General features: G+C 41.9%; 1 protein-coding gene across 1 annotated transcript; it reads left to right on the top strand.

The window, feature by feature from the left end:
• Positions 1–936: 936 nt before the first annotated feature.
• On the top strand, positions 937–19119 carry LOC310645831 (vomeronasal type-2 receptor 26-like; the record flags this gene model as incomplete). Its single annotated transcript, XM_083371850.1, has 7 exons — positions 937–1059; positions 6755–7085; positions 9168–9406; positions 11340–12134; positions 14232–14444; positions 16861–16987; positions 18209–19119. The coding sequence occupies 7 exons, from the start codon at positions 937–939 to the stop codon at positions 19117–19119; spliced, it is 2739 nt and encodes a 912-aa protein (XP_083227976.1).
• Positions 19120–19573: the final 454 nt, after the last annotated feature.

Consider the following 19573-nt stretch of genomic DNA (forward strand, 5'->3'; position numbering starts at 1 on the left):
GAATGCTGCTTAAGGTTGCTCAGTTGGTGTGTTTTGTGTAACAGTCACAGACTTGCTGTCTCCAAGAAGATCATTGGATGATTTGGGGTGGGAATGGGCTCCTTTAAACCTATTGGCCAACCATATAAGTAGCTGCTCAGAAGCCTCTGATTCAGTTCTGTTCCTGTTTGCCTCAATAAGCAATGTTCCTGTTTCCAACCTCTCGTCTCGCTTACTGCCTCCAAAGAACTCAATACACAACACTGGCAACGAGGGTGGGATCCTGCTTCTTTGGAAGAGCTGAAAGTCACTAGGGGGTGAGGCCAGCAAAGCACCTGGCAGGGACTGTATTCCTCCCCCTTGGTCAGCCTAGCAAGCCACACTAGCGACCACACCACCCTGCGGACCAGTCCCAGGGCCTACAAGAAGAAGCAGGATGAGGCAATGAGAGGCACGAGCCATGAAGACTTCCCTACAATGGTGAAAGTCGGGAAGCTTGAGGAATGTGATGTTACTCACCCAAAGAGATGGTCATCCTACATCTCAAGAGTAGAAAACTACCTCCGCACCAACCAAATCGCTGAAGATGGCCCAAAGGCCGCAACACTCCTTTGTGTCTGCAGGTCTGCAACATTTGACATTGCTGAGAACTTAGTCACACCGGCGCAGCTGGAATCTGTTACTTACATGGACCTGAAAAAACGGCTCAGCGACCATTTCCAGCCCAAGCTGTCAGTGATTGTGTGGAGGCACGCCTTCGAACAATGAGTTCAACAATCCAGAGAGATGGCCACGGAATTCAACACGGCATTGAGACAAGCTTCGCGCCTGTGCCAATTTTCAGACTTGGAAGAAAGACTTCAAGATCGACTCATCTGTGGAATAAGGAGCAGAGAGCTGCAACAGAAACTTTTTACAAAAGAGACTCTCTCGCTCCAGGAAGCCTTAAAAGAAGTCATGGCGGATGAAGCTCTCGGCAGAGCCGTGAAGGCCTTGCAGCCCACCAGAGGCACTCCTCACAAGGAAGCTGTCCACCATGAGGATGCCAAACTTCCAGAGGACGCCGACTTCGACCATGAAGTTGACAAGATCCAACAGCACCATGACAAGGAACTGAAGCTGCCTTACAGGGCAGTTCCTTTCCCTCAGTGTTTGGGCTATGGCAGCCGCCACCAATGACCAGACTGCTGGTTCTGGAAAGCCACGTGTTGGGCCTGCGGGAAAACCGGCCACATTACATCAGTCTGTAGTGGTCACCAGAAGGACCGCCAATCGGATGATCCAATCAGGAGAGGTACCGGGGCCCCGGGGGCGCATAGAGTAGGGTTTTGCTCCAGCCGTCAGAGTGTTTTCCGTATGGGAGCTCACTGCCCCCTTAAGCCCAAACTTCAGCTTCAAGTCCAGTTGCAAGGTGTTTCTTTCAGGATGGAACTGGACACTGGTTCAGCTATATCCATCATTTCCCTGGAGACTTTCCGGTTCGTGTGCAACTGCAGCAAGAGGTGGGCCAAGCTTAGGCCATCCGACATCATCCTGACTGACTTCCAGAATTTCCAAGTAGCCGTCAAAGGCAAGGCCACAATGGCCGTCAAGTTCAAGGGGTTTTCAGGGGTCCTAGATGTGATTGTGGTGGAGGGCTAGAGAACAAGTTTAAAAGGGCTTGATTGGTTTGATGCTCTGGGCATTTAAGTAACTGGGATCCACCGGACACAAGTGGCTAACTTGACGTCAGTATGAAGAGTTCACAGATGATTTTGACACAAGCCTGGGAGAGTACAAGGGCTCCCTGATAGCCTTTAAACTTGATCTTGCCGTAATGCCTGTTAGGATCAAACCCCGTAGAGTGCCATTTGCACTAAAACACAAAATCGATGCAGAGCTGGACAAGCTAATCAGTCAGGGGGTACTACAGCCCTTAGATGGGGTTGAATGGGAAACCCCAATTGTCATGCCACTTAAGGCCAATGGGAAGGTCAGAATTTGCGCTGATTACAAGTGAACCATAAATAGGGCACTTAAGCAGCACACGTACCCGGTACCAGTCGTTAGTCACATCTTGGCATCGCTGCAAGGGGGTACTGTGTTTGCTAAGTTAGATTTGGCACAGGCCTATCAGCAGTTACCTGTGGATGAGGCCACAGTGGCTGCACAAACAATTGTGACACACTGGGGGGCTTTTAAAGTCAAACACCTTCAATTCGGGGTTAGCGTAGCCCTAGGATTTTTCCAAGGAGTTATGGAGCGTATGCTCAAGGGCATTCCAGGGGTTTGCCCCTACTTCGACGATGTGCTCATCGCCGGTGAGTCCACTGAGGTGCTTGCAAGGCGGCTCAAAGCCGTCCTTCAATGGTTCTGCAAAGCGGTACTTAAATTAAAAAGAAACAAATGTAACATTGGGGTCCCTTCCACTGAGTTCTTAGGATTCCGTATTGATGCTGAAGGCATCCACCCTGCCGAGTCCAAGCTGAAGGCCATTCAGCTGACACCAGGCCCCAGGTCCAAGGGAAAACTTCAAGCATTCCTGGGTCTCCTTAATTTTTACCATGCATTCCTTCCTAACAAGGCCGCAGTGGCAGAGCTGTTACACTGGCTCTTAGACAAAAATACCCCATGAAAGTGGACCAAGGTTCATGAAAACAGTTTTAAGGCAGTAAAATCACTACTCTCCTCCAATTCAGTGCTTACACAGTTTAATGAAACATTGCCTGTATGCATTGCGTGTGATGCATCCCCTTATGGGGTGGGGGCTGTTCTAAGCCATTTGTCAAGTAATGGGACTCAAGTCCCCATTTCCTATTATTCAAGGACATTGTCCTCAGCTGAGCGCAATTACGCACAGATTGACAAAGAGGCCTTGGCCATTGTGGCCGGGGTGAAGAAATTCCATGATTACTTGTATGGCAGGGAATTCATAGTCTTCACTGACCACAAGCCACTGTTGGGGTTATTTGCTACAGATAGGCAGATGCCTCAAATATTGTCCCCTAGAATGTTAAGATGGTCTATTTTTATGTCAGCCTACAGCTACAGGATGGTTCACAAACCCGGCAAAGACATGGGCCACGCAGACGGCCTTAGCAGGTTGCCATTGCCACAGGTAGAGCCAGATCCGGCTCCAGCAACTCGTATTTTGTCAGTTAAAGATTTGCCTGAATTTCCCCTCTATGCTGGGGTTGTGGCTGCAGAAACTGCTGCAGACAAGGTTTTAAGTAGAGTCTTGTCATGGATCCACACAGGGTGGCTTGAAAGTAGCCCTGGACCAGAGTTCCAGAGCTACTTCACACGTAGACATGAGCTTTCAGCTCACAAAGGGTGCATCTTATGGGGGAACAGGTTATTGTCCCCAGTTCATTAAGACAGCGTGTGCTTGAGTCTCTGCATGAGGGCCATCTGGGCATAGTCCAGATGAAGGCATTGGCACAAAGCTACCTATGGTGGCCAGGGTTAGATAAGGCTATCGAGGCCCAAGTACACAGGTGTTACATGTGTCAACAGTCCAGACCAGAAATGCCACATGCTCCTGTCGACAGATGGGAGGAAACTCACAAACCGTGGTCAAGGATTCACATTGAGTTCACTTGGCCCTTTCAGGGACAGCTATTTTTGATAGTGGTCAACAGCCACTCTAAATGGTTGGAAGTAATTCCTATTGCAACTATGACTACTGCTAAGACCATCCAGGTGCTTAGAAAGCTTTTTGCCACATACGGGCTACTGGACATCGTAGTCTCAGACAACGGAGCCCAGTTTACAGTGGCAGAGTTTCAGGCCTTCTTGAGGACTAACCTCATAAGGCATGCAACATCGGCTCCCTTTCACTCCTCCACTAACAGGCAGGTTGAACGAATGGTGCGCACGACAAAGGAGTCACTCAAGCCCATTGTGACCAGAGATTGGCACCATAGGCTGGCTGATTTCTTGCTTTGCCAGCACACTACGCCTTGTACAGCAACAAGCAAGAGCCCAGCGGAGCTTCGCTGGGGAAGAAGGCTCATCATGAAACTGTACAGGTTGCATTTTGACCGGGTGGCAGCAGACACCTCACACCCAGAGGTGTTCTGTTCCAGCCTACTACCGGCCCTGCAGAAAAGCCAGGGACAACCCCTTTACAAAAGGCAACAGGCTGGAAGTACGCCCGCCAAATTTATTTACACAAAACAGATCCAAAACAGAGCAAACTAAGCAAAACAAAATACGAACCACAAAAACAGAAGCTGCTCAAACGGTTGCCTTCAGCAACCAGCCCTCCCACACATTTCCCTTTTAAACAGTTCAAGGCGTGGCTTCTCTATGCCTCCTTCCGAGGTGTCCCATTGCCTTCCTCTGTTTACTCCTGATTGACTGCCTCCTGCGTCGGGCATCCTTGAACAGGGCCAGCTGTGGGTCATCTTCATCCACACTGTCAGGCTCACACAGCTGGGTCTGAGTAGTAACCAGATGGGAGGGGCCTGGCTGAGAACTCTGCAAAGCCTCAGAACTGTCCTCTGCAGGCTCTCCAAACCCCTCCTCCTCCTCCTCCTCCTCTGAATCATCCGACCCAACTGCCGAACCCACAGGCTGACCCTGAATCACAACAAGAGGCTCCAAGGGAGTTGCAAGTGGGTGATGGGGTGTGGCCTGGAACTATGGCCATGGGAATTTGTGGATGCCGGATAACATTGTCACAATTTCAGGACCTCTTTCCTACAAGGTGGCTCTGGATGGGGGATGAGTCGTTTACCACCATATTGCTCAATTGCGGAAGTGTTTTGCAGAAAGGCCACTAAGTGAAGACCTCATGGCCTCAGGTCTACAAATAGAGCCAGAAACCGGCAGCCAAGCAGGGCAGTTCACACACTCTGAAGACTCATATGAACTTTGTGAACCCTGGTCTACCCAGCCCGGCGGGCAAGCTGGTAGACCGGGGGTTGCCTGGGTCCCCCAGATGGTCTGCAAGGTATTTACAAGACTTTATTCTTAAATAAAATTAATAATGTGTGTACATACTAGGGGGGAGTGGTGTAATGTGTTGAGACTTTACTTGAACTGTTTCATGTGTCTGTTTGAATACTGCTTAAGGTTGCTCAATTGGTGTGTCTGTGTAACGGTCACAGACTTGCTGTCTCCAAGAAGATCATTGGATGATTTGGGGTGGGAATGGGTTCCTTTAAACATATTGGCCACCACCTAGTGGTCAACCATATAAGTAGCTGCGCAGAAGTCTCTGATTCAGTTCTGTTCCTGTTTGTCTCAATAAAGCAATGTTCCTGTTTGCAACCTCTCATCTTGATTACTACCTCCAAAGAACTCACTACACAACTTGAGTCATGCTTCCTGTCTAGTTTAGCTGGGAGGCCTGACACAATGTCTGATGCTGAGGGGGCCTGGATGGGATATGTGTATATATATGTCGTCAGAGTGAAATGTTGGAGGTTTGAAAGCTTACTTATAAGATCGGCTGTTTTTGTGCTCTGCTCATTGAACATGTTACTGGTCAACCTGCCCTGGTTGGTCGTATTACTTCTAGTTGTCTCGCATCCTTCCGTATATTCATGGGTTCGGGAATCATCGCTTCTCTCATAGTCACTCTCCTTGCCTGCTTTGTTTGTGTCTGAATACATGTTGCTATAAGCCAGTACATGTAATACACGAGCAAGCAAATGATCAAACAAAAAATACATTGATAGCTTGTGAAATTTGAACAATACAAAACATTGATAATATTTTCCTAGCTGAGACTGCATCTTTCTTAAAACTTGCAAGTGTATTCAAGAAATTTTACAATATGCTCCTTATGGTGTAGTTGCTGAAAATGCAAGTTATCACATGCAAAAGAAATGGCCTTGGCTAAATGGAAAAACATGCTTTCTTAAAATTAAAAAAAGAGGCCCAGACTGCCATGTTAAAAGTAGTAATATCAATTTTTAAAATGCTAATAATGAAACCTAACATTTGAGGCAACATTTCCCCAATAGCCTGATGTTTGCAGCAATGCTAAGGCCCACACAATGCTAGCAGTAACACTAAGGCCCGTGCAATGGTCACGGTGACGCTAGTGTGAATGGGGGGGGTGAGCGCACACACACACACATCCAAGCACTGGCCAGCCACTCACATGGCCAACAGGCCACAGCCCAGTAGTGGGCTGGGGTCCTCAGGTTGGGGACCCCTGGCGTATAAAACTATATGGGATCTGGGTATTTGTGGAGCAGATCTTAAAAACTTGTTGCAGATTGGGTGGCTGGAATTAAAAGCAAGCCAATGTAATAATAATGCCAAATAATAAATGTTTATTTAAAACATTTCTCTGTCTGAACTAATGGTTTTATGTGTGTTATATGACAGCCAGCACTAGAGTTAATTGACATCAACTTAGTTGACCTTCCCCAGCAGTCTCTGGAGAAAAGAGGCCGTGTTGAAGGACAGCAGAAGTCAATTCCCTTTCTGTTGAACTATCTTCTTTCTGCATCTCTTTCTGGACATATCTAGATAGGAAGGACCACAACCACTACACAGTAGAGTCCCTGGAGTGTGTCTGTGATTGTTCACTAACATGCTTTTCTCCAATCTCTCCTCTTCACATGGAGCCCAGATGAAGTTCAGGGTCCCAAGAGGAGAAGTTGCTTCTCATTGCAATTATGACCATTTGGACCTTTGAGATCTCTCTGTCTTTGATAGAGACATCAGATTGAAGCCATATGCAAAGGATCTAAGGATAAATGCATTAGGTGAAGATCTGTGGGGACAAAGACAGGCAGGGTCTGTGCTCTTGAGTGTACCCTTCTCTCCTTTCCAGGTGAAGCTGAATGGAAAGCCATTGGCATTTTCATCCTGCGAGACTGATTTGAGATCTTCTAAATCTTGTTGTTTGTATTTAGAAATGGGAAGGGGATTAGTTCACCCCATAAAGTATGAACCTCGACTTCTGCTTCTTCTTCTGTTTCTGATGCTGCTGGTGCCCAATCTAGTCTCTGGGAAGCTTAGAATGAAATGCCTGCTGAGTTTGGAGCAGCAGGACAGAAACAATCCATGGAGCTATTACAGCCCAGGAGACCACCTCATTGGTATTGTCACCACTGCAACGGAAATACCACATCGAGTGTTTCCTTTCAACAGTGCTCCTTCTAGTCAGTCTGATTCGTAAGTCATTCACAGCAAAGGAGTTGCATTTCCTCCATTTTCACTTCTAACACTCCGTTTCTACTTTTTTTCATTTATTTATTTATTGCAGGACATATCTAATTTTCTGAATGATTTTTATTTCCATGACTTCCCTTTTTTGTCTTATTTTATGGAAGAGACTCAGATCCAGAAATGAAGCTGAAAAAACCGTGAAAGAACTCCAGATTATATTCGTTTCCCAGTCCAATCATGAGTTCATCACTTGAATACTGACTTTTGTTTAAAGTAGTGATTGAAACAATTGCAGTTGCCTCGGCCTAGCCCATTTCCATATTTGCATGACTGATCATTAGTTTTGGATCAATGTTGGCTTATGGTCCAGTAGACTTGTGGAGACAGACAGGATTTTATCTGAAATACTGATAGTCCTTCATTCACAACCACAACTGAGCCCACAATTTCTGTTGCTAAGAAAGACAATTTTTAAGTGAGTTGTATCCATGTTATGACCATTCTTGCCATGTTGTTAAGTGAATTACTGCAGTTGTTAGTTTAGTAACAGGAATAGAACAGAACAGAACAGAACAGAACAGAACAGAACAGAACAGAACAGAATAGAATAGAATAGAATAGAATAGAATAGAATAGAATAGAATAGAATAGAATAGAATAGAATAGAAATGAGATCTTGGAGGTCTTCTAGTCCAGCCTCCTGCTCAAGCAGGAGAACCTATACCATCTCAGGCTAGTGACTGTCCAGTCTCTTCCTAAAAATCTCCAGTGATGGAGTGCCCACGATTTCTAGAGGCAAGCTATTCCACTGGTTAATTGTCCTCACTGTCAGGAAGTTTCTCCTTAATTCCAGGTTGCTTCTCTCCTTGATCAGCTTCCAACCATTCTTTCTCATCCTTCCATCTGGTGCTTTGGTGGACAACCTGACCCCCTCTGCCTTGTGGCAGCCCCTCGGATACTGGAATACTGCTATCAGATCTCCCCTATTCTTTTCTTTAGACTAGCCAAACCCAAGTCCTGCAGCTGTTCTTCGTATGTTTTAGTCTCCAGGATATTGATCATCTTAGTTGCTCTTCTCAGAATTTTTTCTAAACTCTCAACATCTTTTTTGTGATATGGTGACCAAAATTGGCTGCAGTATTCCAGCTGTGGACTTACTAGGGTTTTATAAAGCAACAGTAATACTTCGCGTGATCTTGATTCTATGCCTCTGTTTATACAACCCATTGCATTAGCTTTTTTAGCTGCTGCTGCTGCACACTGCTGGCTCATGGTTAAATGATCGTCCACTAGGATTCCAAGGTCCCTCTCACAGTTACTGTTTTTAATCAAGGTGTCACCCAATCTGTATTTATACTTTGATTTTTCCTGCCTAAATGTAAAACTTTGTTTTTCTCCACATTGAAACTCATTTTGTTGGATAGGGCCCATTGTTCAAGTTTGTCAAGATCTTTTTGGATCCTGAGTTTGTCTTCTGGGGTGTTGGCTACTCCTGCCAGTTTAATGTCATCTGTAAATTTGATGAGTTCCCCTTCAATTCCCTCATCTAAATCATTAATAAAGATATTGAAGATTACTGGGCCTAAGATGGAACCTTGTGGTACCCCACTGCTTACTTCTCTTCATGTGAATGTAGTGCCGTTAAGGACTACTCATTGAGTACAGTTTGCCAGCCAGCTACAGATCCATCTGGTGGTGATATTCTCTGTTTCACCTTTTTCTAGCTTACCAAGAAGTAGGTTGTGGTCTAATTTATCAAATGCCTTACTGAAATCTAAGTATACTACATCCATAGCATTTTGCTGGTCTACTAATTTAGTCACTTTATTAAAGAATGAACTAAGATTGGTTTGGCATGATCTGTTTTTAACAAACCGGTTTGTTAAAGGATTAGTATCTCAATCTGGCTTCCCCATTGACTTTGCTTGTCGGTAGTTCACAAAATGTGATCACATGGCCCCGGCATCTGAGTTACTTGCCAAGCATCTGAATTTTGAAAATAACATGAAGATTTTTTTACAATAGGATTTCTTATGGTTTTTCAAAAATTCTACGATTAATTTTTGCCATTCAAGTGGTCAACAAGAATTCCCAGCTCCTGCACAATCTCACACTGGGATACAACATTCATGACAACTATTTGAGCACTTTACGCACTTCAGATGCCTTGCTGGACATGCTCTCCACTGGAGAAGCCAATGTTCCAAACTACAGCTGTGGAAGGAAGGAGACCCTTTTGGCTCTTCTTGATGGAGCTAGAAGGGACATCTCCATCCAGATGTCAACCTTAGCAGATACCTACAAAGTCCCACAGGTTTGTGTGTGTGTTTCTGTATCTGGTAAAGTGAATGAGGTGATGGCAGGTGAGCAATAAATGCAATCATATCTTCTCCATGGAATTCAAGAGCTGCTTTTCTCCATATTAGTGAACATGTCAGCTACTGTATGTTTTAGCTGACTGTTCATATTCAAGTCTGCCATAACAGATCTGAAGATCAATAAGGTTCCTGTAGAGGACTTTCTACTGACTATTCAACTATTCAAAAATATCCCTAACTGTGGAACCCTCTAATGGCATGTGCATTTTCACATAGAAATAATAACTGTTTTATCCAGTTTGGATTGAAGTTGAAATAGTAATGTCTAGGTATATATTAAAAATTGAATAAAAAGACTGTAGCAATAACAGGCCAGTTAATCTAGTAGATGTTGGGGCTAAAATTAATGCCATGTTGTTCTTAAGGAAACTTGAGGTTGGGTAGAAGAAAAGTGCATTCCTAACAGAAAAGGAATTTTGAATTAAAGGTGATATAAATTTGCATAATAAATAATACATAAATTAATAATCCAATATTGAAAACAGATTTTTCTTGAAATACCTAATAATAGACTAAGTCAGGTAAACCACAGTTTGCTGGCTTTATAGATGTTAATACAGCATTTAACACAATAAAGGGAGAAATATTATGGAGTAAATTGATTGTCCTTAAAATGGACCTCAGACTGTGGACCCTGATCTTTCTACAGGGACTTTTTTGAGAGAGAGGTTTGTCCTCATTAGAAGAAGAATTGATACCAAGGGGGAAGGGAAGGGTGCATATTTGAACCCTTGTTATTCAGCCTAAATATTAATGTCTTACTATGGCTAATGAAGGATCTTGAAATACGCATGTCTAAGGTGCTAAATACATACCAGAACACCCTGATTTACTCATAATGCAATATTATTATCATACTCATAAATTGGATGGTGTAGGATGTTAAGAAAACTGCTGCCATAATTCTCTGGTTATTAAGGAATCAAAATCAAAAGTATGATATTTGGAAAATGACAATATAGCTATAGATGCATATTTGATAGTAACCGTTTTCCTTACCTAAGGTTAATTTTCTCTGAAACTAGATATTGCTCCCCTCAAAGGAGGCACTTAGAGAAAAGACTCGATTGAGTCCACTGCTTAAAGTTAAAAGAAAATTCATAGCTATCCAGTTTTCTTCCCATTTATTGAAGTATATAATGCCAAAGTTACCACAAGCCCTTATAAGAAATGAACTGAAGTTTGGGGCTTAGTATACAGGTATATCACTACTAGAACAAATTCAATCACAGCATCTGAGGAGTATTTTGTGGGTGTATAAAAGAACTTCAGCAGCTGCCCTCAGAACTTAAATGGGAATTTACACAATTTCTTCTTTGTATAAAGTCAGGGTATATAATTGTTGTATAAAATTAAACACATGAAACTGTCAGACTTCCCATATTGTGTCTGTTAGAACAGACAAAAGTTCAATTAAGCACTTCTTGGATTATACAACAATTATACAAATTATATTAGGAGCTGTGGTCTTCCTGTACAAATGGAGAAGTAGCCAAAATGATTGCTGCACAAAGAATCTGAAGCAAAGATATAGAAGCAGAGAAAGATGTAGCAAAACTTAAAGCTACAAATAATGGGACCCTTTATGGAAACACAACACTTTGGTTGACATTTGCACATGTGAATCTAACCGTAGTAAATTATAGGGTGATACAAGTATGATTTGTATTTTTTATTTTTTGCTTAATGTTTCTTGTATTCAGTTTTTATATACAGTCTTGTCAATATTCTCTTTAATATTTTAAACAATGTCTAATCAACAAACTATTCTAGAATGTTCATCAAAACAGGATTGAATTTGTTAATATCTAGTATTTTGGACTTGATCTGACCCCAGATATAACACAGCATTCTTCATTGCTTTTTCAGATCAGAGATAGAATTGCTTCAGAGGCTCTGAGTGATAAAAGTCAATTCCCTTTTTTCCACCGGATCCTCCCCAAAGAAGAAATCAACTACCCAGCAATTGTCCAACTTCTCCTCCATTTCAGATGGACCTTGATTGGTCTCTTTGCTTCTGACACAGACAATGGAGAGAATTTCATGAGGACTTTTACTCCTATGCTTGTTAAGAATGAAATTTGTGTTGTTATATCACAACAATTCTCAATGGTTGGACGTACGGTACTCTTCAGGGGTGCCATTTCTAAGTGGAGACAAGTCAATGTCTTTGTTCACTTCATAGAAAATGTTCCCATTTTAGACAGAGTTCTTCCTTTCCATGTAATACTTGAAGATATGCCTGGACCCATTGAAGGGAAAGTCTGGATCCTTCCAAATTTTATAATGTATTCAATAAAAAGGAATAGACTTCTCAAATATGTCCATAGTATTTGGAACTTTGGTTATCTGTCAAAAGAAAGGCCAAATGATGATGGTTTTGAACCCTATTTCTTTGCAGCTCCCCAGTTTCAAGATCATTATTTTCACTGTTCTTTTTCAAAGCATATATTTTCTGTCAAAAGCCAGAAAACGTGCACCCAGAAAGCACCACTGGAGACTCAAGAGAAAAGGAACAGGATCAAGATCAAAAATCATCATTTTGACTACAGTTTCTTTGAGACTCTGGCGCAGGCATTGAATGCTGCCTATTCCTCCAGATCGAGGAAGAGAAGAAAGGAGGATGAAAAAATGTTGGGGATTCCAAGGCTGCAGCCATGGCAGGTATGGGGTCCTGTTATGGATCCATTAATCTCCTTTGGATTAGGGGATCCATCTCAACCTATTTATGCTATGAAAGGCCAACAGATTTGGCCAAACTAATTGCTCAGCGACTAAAGTTCCAAAGAGTAGATAGCATGACAGGTAAATTTCGAAATTAAACATTGCTAATTTAAAAAGGCTGCATGCATTTTTAAATAAATTCCTGTATGTATGGGTTTGTGATTAGCCCTGTGGAATTTTTACCTTTATAAATTTGAAGGGAACTCTGACCATCAAACCCAACCCCTGCTCTCTGCAAGAATCCCAGTTTTTTTCATTGATGGCTGCTCAATTTTTGCATTAAGATATTCAGATTTAAGTGAAGGGGAAACTGAACTTTCATTCAGTGGCTCAGCTCTTAAACTGCTCCTCCTTTCAGGGTATTTTTCCTCTCATTCATGCAGAGTCTCCTCTCGTGTAATTGAATTTATTTTTGCACATCTGATTCTCTGGAATAATAGTAAGCAGATCTTAAGGTTCTGTCTAACATCTTTCATTTATTGGAAGAGTGCTGTATCCTCACTTCTCCAACTAAGAAATTGTGTTGGCGAAATTCTCCCATAGTCGTCGTCTTGTTGTCTTTAAGACTCATATTCAGTTTGCAATCAAATATGATTTTGATATTTTTTTCATATTTTTTTATTTGCAAATAAAGGTAGCAGACCTATCCAATACAGCATCCTCCTCTTTTTCCCCCCACAACAACAAACCTGTTGGGCTGAGACTGATTGGCCCAAGGTCACCCAGCTGGCTTCCATGGCTAAAGAGGATGAACTCACAGTCTCCTGGTCCCACACCATATTTGCAGATACCTTGTTATTTCCTCAATAGATTGTATGAATGCTGGTGATATAACTTGATTTCAGCAAATTATTAACAATACCTCCTGATAATTAGGTTAATTAATTAACAGTCTCTTGCTTTCTAGCCTGGTGCTAGACTAAACTGGCTCTCGGGTATACTTACATACTTACCAAGCTTGGTATCATCCTTCTTCAATACATCATTAATTTATTTTAATTTATTTTAATTTAATTTATTTATATGAGATACTACAGTTTATCAAATCCCAAAAATGGGATATTTTTCTGCAGCTTTTTACTCAGAGACATGTTTCTATGAGGAAATCATAAATATTTTTCTGGAAACTTGGTACTCTTTAAATCAGATAAAGTTAGCTTTGCCTGAGGGTTATAAATCTTCCATCAAATCTTGCATCACCAAGATTTATCAATTCTTCTGTATTAATGACAAAGAGAAAAATTGTTATTTATAACTACTCTGTTAAGAAAAAATAAAAGGATTAAAAATTATTTCAGTATTATTTTTGACAGTTTTTAATTGTCATACAAGCCACCTTGCATTTAACCAGGTTTCTAATCACATCACAAAATTGTTTGTTAGTTTGATTTCTTTACTGAAATGAAGTTATATCACCAGCATCTGTTTAGGAAATGTGATGATATGTGAGAACACCTTTTGGGATGGGGAGAAGAGATGCTGCCAGGAAAGGATCAAATAAGAGGGGGAAGCCTACAGGGGCATAATGGCAAAGAAAGAAACTCAGAAGAGCCCAATGTTTCAGGCTGAAAAAGGAGTTGGTGGGAGATATGTATTTTCAGACTTACAAAATTCTGATAATGTATTAAAATAAAGTAGAAATAGTTCAGCTGGGTATGTTTCCTAACTGGTCTTTCATGGAGATTAGCTGGACCACTTTCGTCTTGACAAATCCATGCTTTTTGGTAGTCAACCTGTTGTTTTCAAGTTTATAAATAATCTTTTTTTCCTGTTGTTCAGTCTATTTGTTACCTGCTCTAGAATGTTCCCTACAATTGACCAAGTGTGTCAATTATACTTTCTCAATGTATATTTTGTCAATATATAATTGATAAATATTTCTGAACCTTTTTCATTCAATAGTGGTAACATCCGTTCTCCCAATTAAGCATATTTGCAAGTTAGATAACTATAGAAGAAAGGTTCAAATGTAGGATAAAGCATATTTATATTTCACATATTACAATTCCTTAAAATTTCTGAATGTTTCAATTCTAGTTTCATCCATTTTTGGAGAAGAATATGTTTTGCAATATTTCCCAGATGAAACTATACTTGGACCAAAACGGAGATTTAGCAGCAGATCTGGGCATCAAAATCTTGTTGGTTCTCCTCAAGGAGGATCCCAGGATTGAGTTCCTGGGCACTTTTGAAAGACAGAGACTTAGTATCATCCAAGATGTTCATTCACAGCTAAAGTTGCTCAACAAGGTGGGAGGAAATGGTGTGTTTTCTCTGTTTTCCAAACTCTGAGATCCCATTTCAAGTGGGCTAAGCCTAGTCCCCAAGGTGGTTGACCTTCAGCGAGATTTGAATGTGGGGAGTAGCTACCTTAGTTTCTTAGAATGATTTGGAAGCTTCAGTACTATTCCATTCTGTGGATTATCTACAATTTATTATCATCCACAAGAGCTGGGAAATGTGTAACTAATAGCTTCAGATTGAAGAGCCATGGTGGCGCAGTGGTTAGAATGTAGTACTACAGGCTACTCCTGCTGACTGCCAGCTGCCAGTTTGGCAGTTTGAGTCTCACCAGTCAAGGTTGACTCAGCCTTCCATCCTTCCAAGGTCGGTAAAATGAGGTGCAATATGCTGACTCTGTAAACCACTTAAAGAGAGCTATAAAGCATTATAAGTCTTAGTACTATTGCTATTGCTATTCAAAAAATTTTTGTATTCAAATAGCAATACAGAATGCAGAATAAGAGAGTTGGAAGGGACCTAGATGGTCTTCCAGTTCAACCCCCTGCTCAAGCAGGAGACCCTATAGCATTTCTGACAAATAGCTGTCCAGTCTCTTCTTAAAATTCTCCAATGATGGAGCACCCACAACTTCTGAAGGCAGGCCATTTCACTGGTTAATTGTTCTCACAGTTAAGAAATTCTCCTTAGTTCCATGTTGCTTCTGTCCTTGATTAGTTTCCATTCATAGTTTTTTGTCTTGTCTTCTGGTGTTTTGGAAAATGGGTTGACCTCTTCTTTGTGGCAGCCCCTCAAATATTGGAACATTGCTATCATGTCACCCCTAGTCCTTCCTTTCACTAAACTAGACATACCCATTTCCCACAACCATTCTTCATATGCTTTAGCCTTCAGGCGCCTAATCATCTTAGTTCTTCTCTGCACTGTTTTAGAGTCTCAACATCTTTATTATAATGTGATGACCAAAACTGGATGCAGTATTCCACGTGTGATTTTACCAAGGCATTATAAATACCTAGCTTGGTCTTAAAAATATCCCTTTCTGACACAGGTTTCATTCTCATGTCCCAATGATTGCAGCAAAAGATGCTTTACTTACTCTGTTTGAGGGGCATATTCTCATGACCTCACCTCCATCTCATCTCACTCCAGTTCTAGAAACTAGGTGGTCAGTTTTAGTCTCATTTCTCCAGTATGGCAGACACACTAATTAAACATAAAGGTAAAGGTAAAGTTTCCCCCGCACATGCGTGCTAGCACATGCGTGCTAGTCGTTTCCGACTCTAGGGGCCGGTGCTCATCTCCATTTCAAAGCCGAAGACCCAGCGTTTGTCCGAGGATGTCTCCGTGGTCATGTGGCCGGCATGACTAGATGCCAAAGGCGCATGGAACGCTGTTACCTTCCCACCGTAGTGGTCCCTATTTTTCTACTTGCATTTTTACGTGCTTTCGAACTGCTAGGTGGGCAGAAGCTGGGATGAGTAACAGGCGCTCACTCTGCTATGCGGCACTCGGGATTCGACCTGCCAAACTGCCGACCTTCTGATCGACAAGCTCAGCGTCCTAACCCACTGAGCCACCGCGTCCCTATTAAACATATAGATATGTAAATCAACAAAGAACATTTCCTTTAAAGTTGACAGCCTTAATTTCTAAGGTACTGGGATACAATTTTGGAACAGACTGGTTGTCACTGAATGTTTAAATCTTTTCTCAATTCCATCCCTCCAGGCTTGGAAAAGTCTTTTATTGCCATGTTAGATGCCAAAAGCAAAAGGGATGAAAAAATGAAGAATCTGCTCATTTATTTATTTATTTATTTATTTATTTTATTGCATTTCTATACCGCCCTTTCCCTGAGGACTCAGGGCGGTTTACAGGGAGTTAAAAATCAACCATACAAAAGTTAAAAACCAATTTAAAAAAGATTAAACCAACCCTGTACAGTTAAAAAAAACCCAATTAAAATAAATTTCTCCTCAGCCTGGGCCCGAGAGCTCAAAGAGCCAGGTCTTCAGGCCCCGGCGGAATGATCGGAGGTCGGGGGCAGTCCTAAGTTCCACGGGCAGCTGGTTCCAGAGGGCAGGCGCCCCCACTGAGAAGGCCCTATCCCTGGGTAACACCCGCCGGCAATCTCTTACCGGAGGGACCCTGAGCAGGCCCTCCCTGTGGGAGCGCACTGGGCGAAGGGCATTTGATGCCGGCAGCAGGTGTTCCCTCAAATACTCCGGACCCAGGCCATGTAGGGCTTTATAGGTGATAACCAGCACCTTGAATTTCACCTCTGTTTGGAATGAGCCAGAGACTTCATGTTTACCTAAGTGAAGCCCAGAGACTACTTGATTAATGTCCAGGTTTACCTCCATTTTCCATGGATGGTGAGTCCTAACACATTTTCTTTGGCATTCCTTGTTTTTCTGCTTAGTCCCTGCCTCAGTCCAAATGTGTGGAAAATTGTCATCCTGGATTTTTCAAGAGGGTTCAAGAAGGACAGCCAGTTTGCTGCTATGACTGTGTTCCTTGTCCAGAGGGGACCATCTCCACTCAGGAAGGTGGGTCACATTAAAGACAATGGAAGGCCTTGTGGAGGTGGATCCATCCAGAGCATTTTCATTACAGTGCAAATTAAAAGACAGATTGAAGTTTTCTGATTTTCTTATTTTCAACCTGCACGATTTCTTATCTAAGGGGAATAGGAAAAAAGCACCAAAGAAGGGGCTGGGAAGAAATAGGAGGGTGTGGCAAATTGGGTAAGCTTTACTAATAGCAGAAAAATCTCTTCGGCATTTTAATTTGGATGTTTACCTTTTTAGGAACATTTGAGTTCTTTTAGACTTGAGGAATTGTTATAGGTTCACCCCCTAGAAGGATTATTGTGATGTACTCTATATAAGCTTCCCATTGGGGAAAATTGATTCATAATGATTGCAGCAAAAGATGCTTTACTTACTCTGTTTGAGGGGCATATTCTCATGACCTCACCTCCATCTCATCTCACTCCAGTTCTAGAAACTAGGTAGTCAGTTTTAGTCTCATTTCTCCAGTATGGCAGACACACTAATTAAACATACGGTATAAATATGTAAATCAAGAAAGAACATTTCCTTTAAAGTTGACAGCCTTAATTTCTAAGGTACTGGGATACAATTTTGGAACAGACTGGTTGTCACTGAATGTGTGGATAGTTATGGATGCACTCATTATACGAATATTACTATTGGTCCTAGCAGGGCTTTTTTTGTCATAGAACACTCGGAACGGAGTTCCAGCACCTTTTTTGGATGGAACCTTGTAGGGTAGGCAAGGCGGGTTGTATGACATCTGTGAGTTCCGGCACCTTTTTCTTTTATAAAAAAAGCACTGGGTCCTAGTAAATATTCCAGATTATTTGTAGTTCCAGTTTTCTCTGCCCAACAACTAGATTTTATAAAATCCTCTGTATTCAGTGTATTAAGAAGTGCCATCTAGAAGGACCTATGAAGTGTGCCTAGAAAAAAATAACTGTTTCATATTTACCTCTAATAATTAGGTTATTATGAAGATTCTGCACATTATATAGGAAATCATTCAGGCCTAGGATTTCCTCCAGTTTCATCAACCTTAGCTTTACATTGTTTATAAAATGATTTTCTACTATCTTCTTCTTGTGGAGATGTTAAGAAATATATATTGGAAAATGCTTCTAGTATCAGCTGTTGTCCCAAAACTGTGTTTCTTGTAAGAGAAAGGAATATAATGTTAAATATATAAACATTGATTTTTGGCTTTTTCAGATATGGAAAAATGCACCAAGTGTCTGGATGATAAATATCCAAATGAGGACAGAGTCCAATGTATCCCCAAAGTTGTAACCTTCCTGTCTTATGAAGAATATCTGGGCATCATCATGGTCTCTTTTGCCCTATTCTTATTCCTAACCACAGGCCTTGTCTTAATCATCTTCATTAAATACCGAGAAACTCCCATTGTCAAAGCCAACAACAGGGACCTCTCCTACATCCTCCTGGTCTCTCTCCTACTTTGTTTCTTGTCTTCTTTTCTCTTTATTGGTCAACCAAGGAAAGCCACCTGCCTTCTCAGACAAACAGTTTTCAGCATCATCTTCTCAGTTGCCGTTTCTTCTCTCTTGGCCAAAACCATCACAGTAGTGCTGGCTTTCCTGGCCACAAAACCAGGAAACCAAGTGAAGAAATGGTTGGGGAAGATTTTGGCCAATTCCATCATCCTTTCTTGTTCTGCTGTTCAAATTATCATCTGCTTCATTTGGCTGGGAGTTTCTCCCCCTTTCCCTCACTCTGACCTCCACTCCCAGCCTGGAAAAATCATCCTGCAATGCAAAGAAGGGACCGTTATCATGTTCTACACCACCCTCAGCTACATGGGCTTCCTGGCTGCCATCTGCTTCACGGTGGCTTTCCTGGCCAGGAATCTGCCCGGGGCCTTCAATGAAGCCACGCTGATCACCTTCAGCATGCTGGTCTTCTGCAGTGTCTGGGTGACCTTTGTGCCTACCTACCTAAGCACCAAAGGGAAATACATGGTGGCTGTGCAGGTCTTCTCCATCCTGGCCTCCAGTACTGGTCTGCTGGGCTGTATCTTCATCTCCAAGTGCTACATTATCATTCTGAGGCCAGACCTGAACACAAAGGAGCAGCTTATGACCAGAACAAATGTAGAAATATGAGAGGAATTTGAACATTCAAACTTTTCAAAACTTAGAAAATGGTCCAAACTGTTCTTCATAAATGTGTTGGGCCTATGATTTTGCTTGAAATAATTAACAGATGACTGAAAGATAGTGTCCCCTGTTCTTGTCCAGTAGAATTGCAAGATGGCCACGGAATTCTTTTGAGCAGTCAAGCCATCATATCTGTCCTTTACCCTTAATCTACGTGAGACCTGAAATTCCCCACCCAATTATTTGAAACATGACACTTGTGCAGTCTTATAGATATGCTAGAAATAATTGGAGGGTATCAAAAATGCTATTGTTTGTTTATCTGTAATTGGGATTCTTTGCAGTATTAGACTCAATATTGCATCATCATTAGCATATGGAATGTAGAGAGAGCCCTCCTAGCTAAATTAGGAAGAAGATAATCTGGATTATCCAACTGGACAACTAAATTATTATATGG

This window comes from Vipera ursinii (assembly GCF_947247035.1).
Source record: "Vipera ursinii genome assembly, chromosome: 12".
NCBI lineage: Eukaryota > Metazoa > Chordata > Lepidosauria > Squamata > Viperidae > Vipera > Vipera ursinii.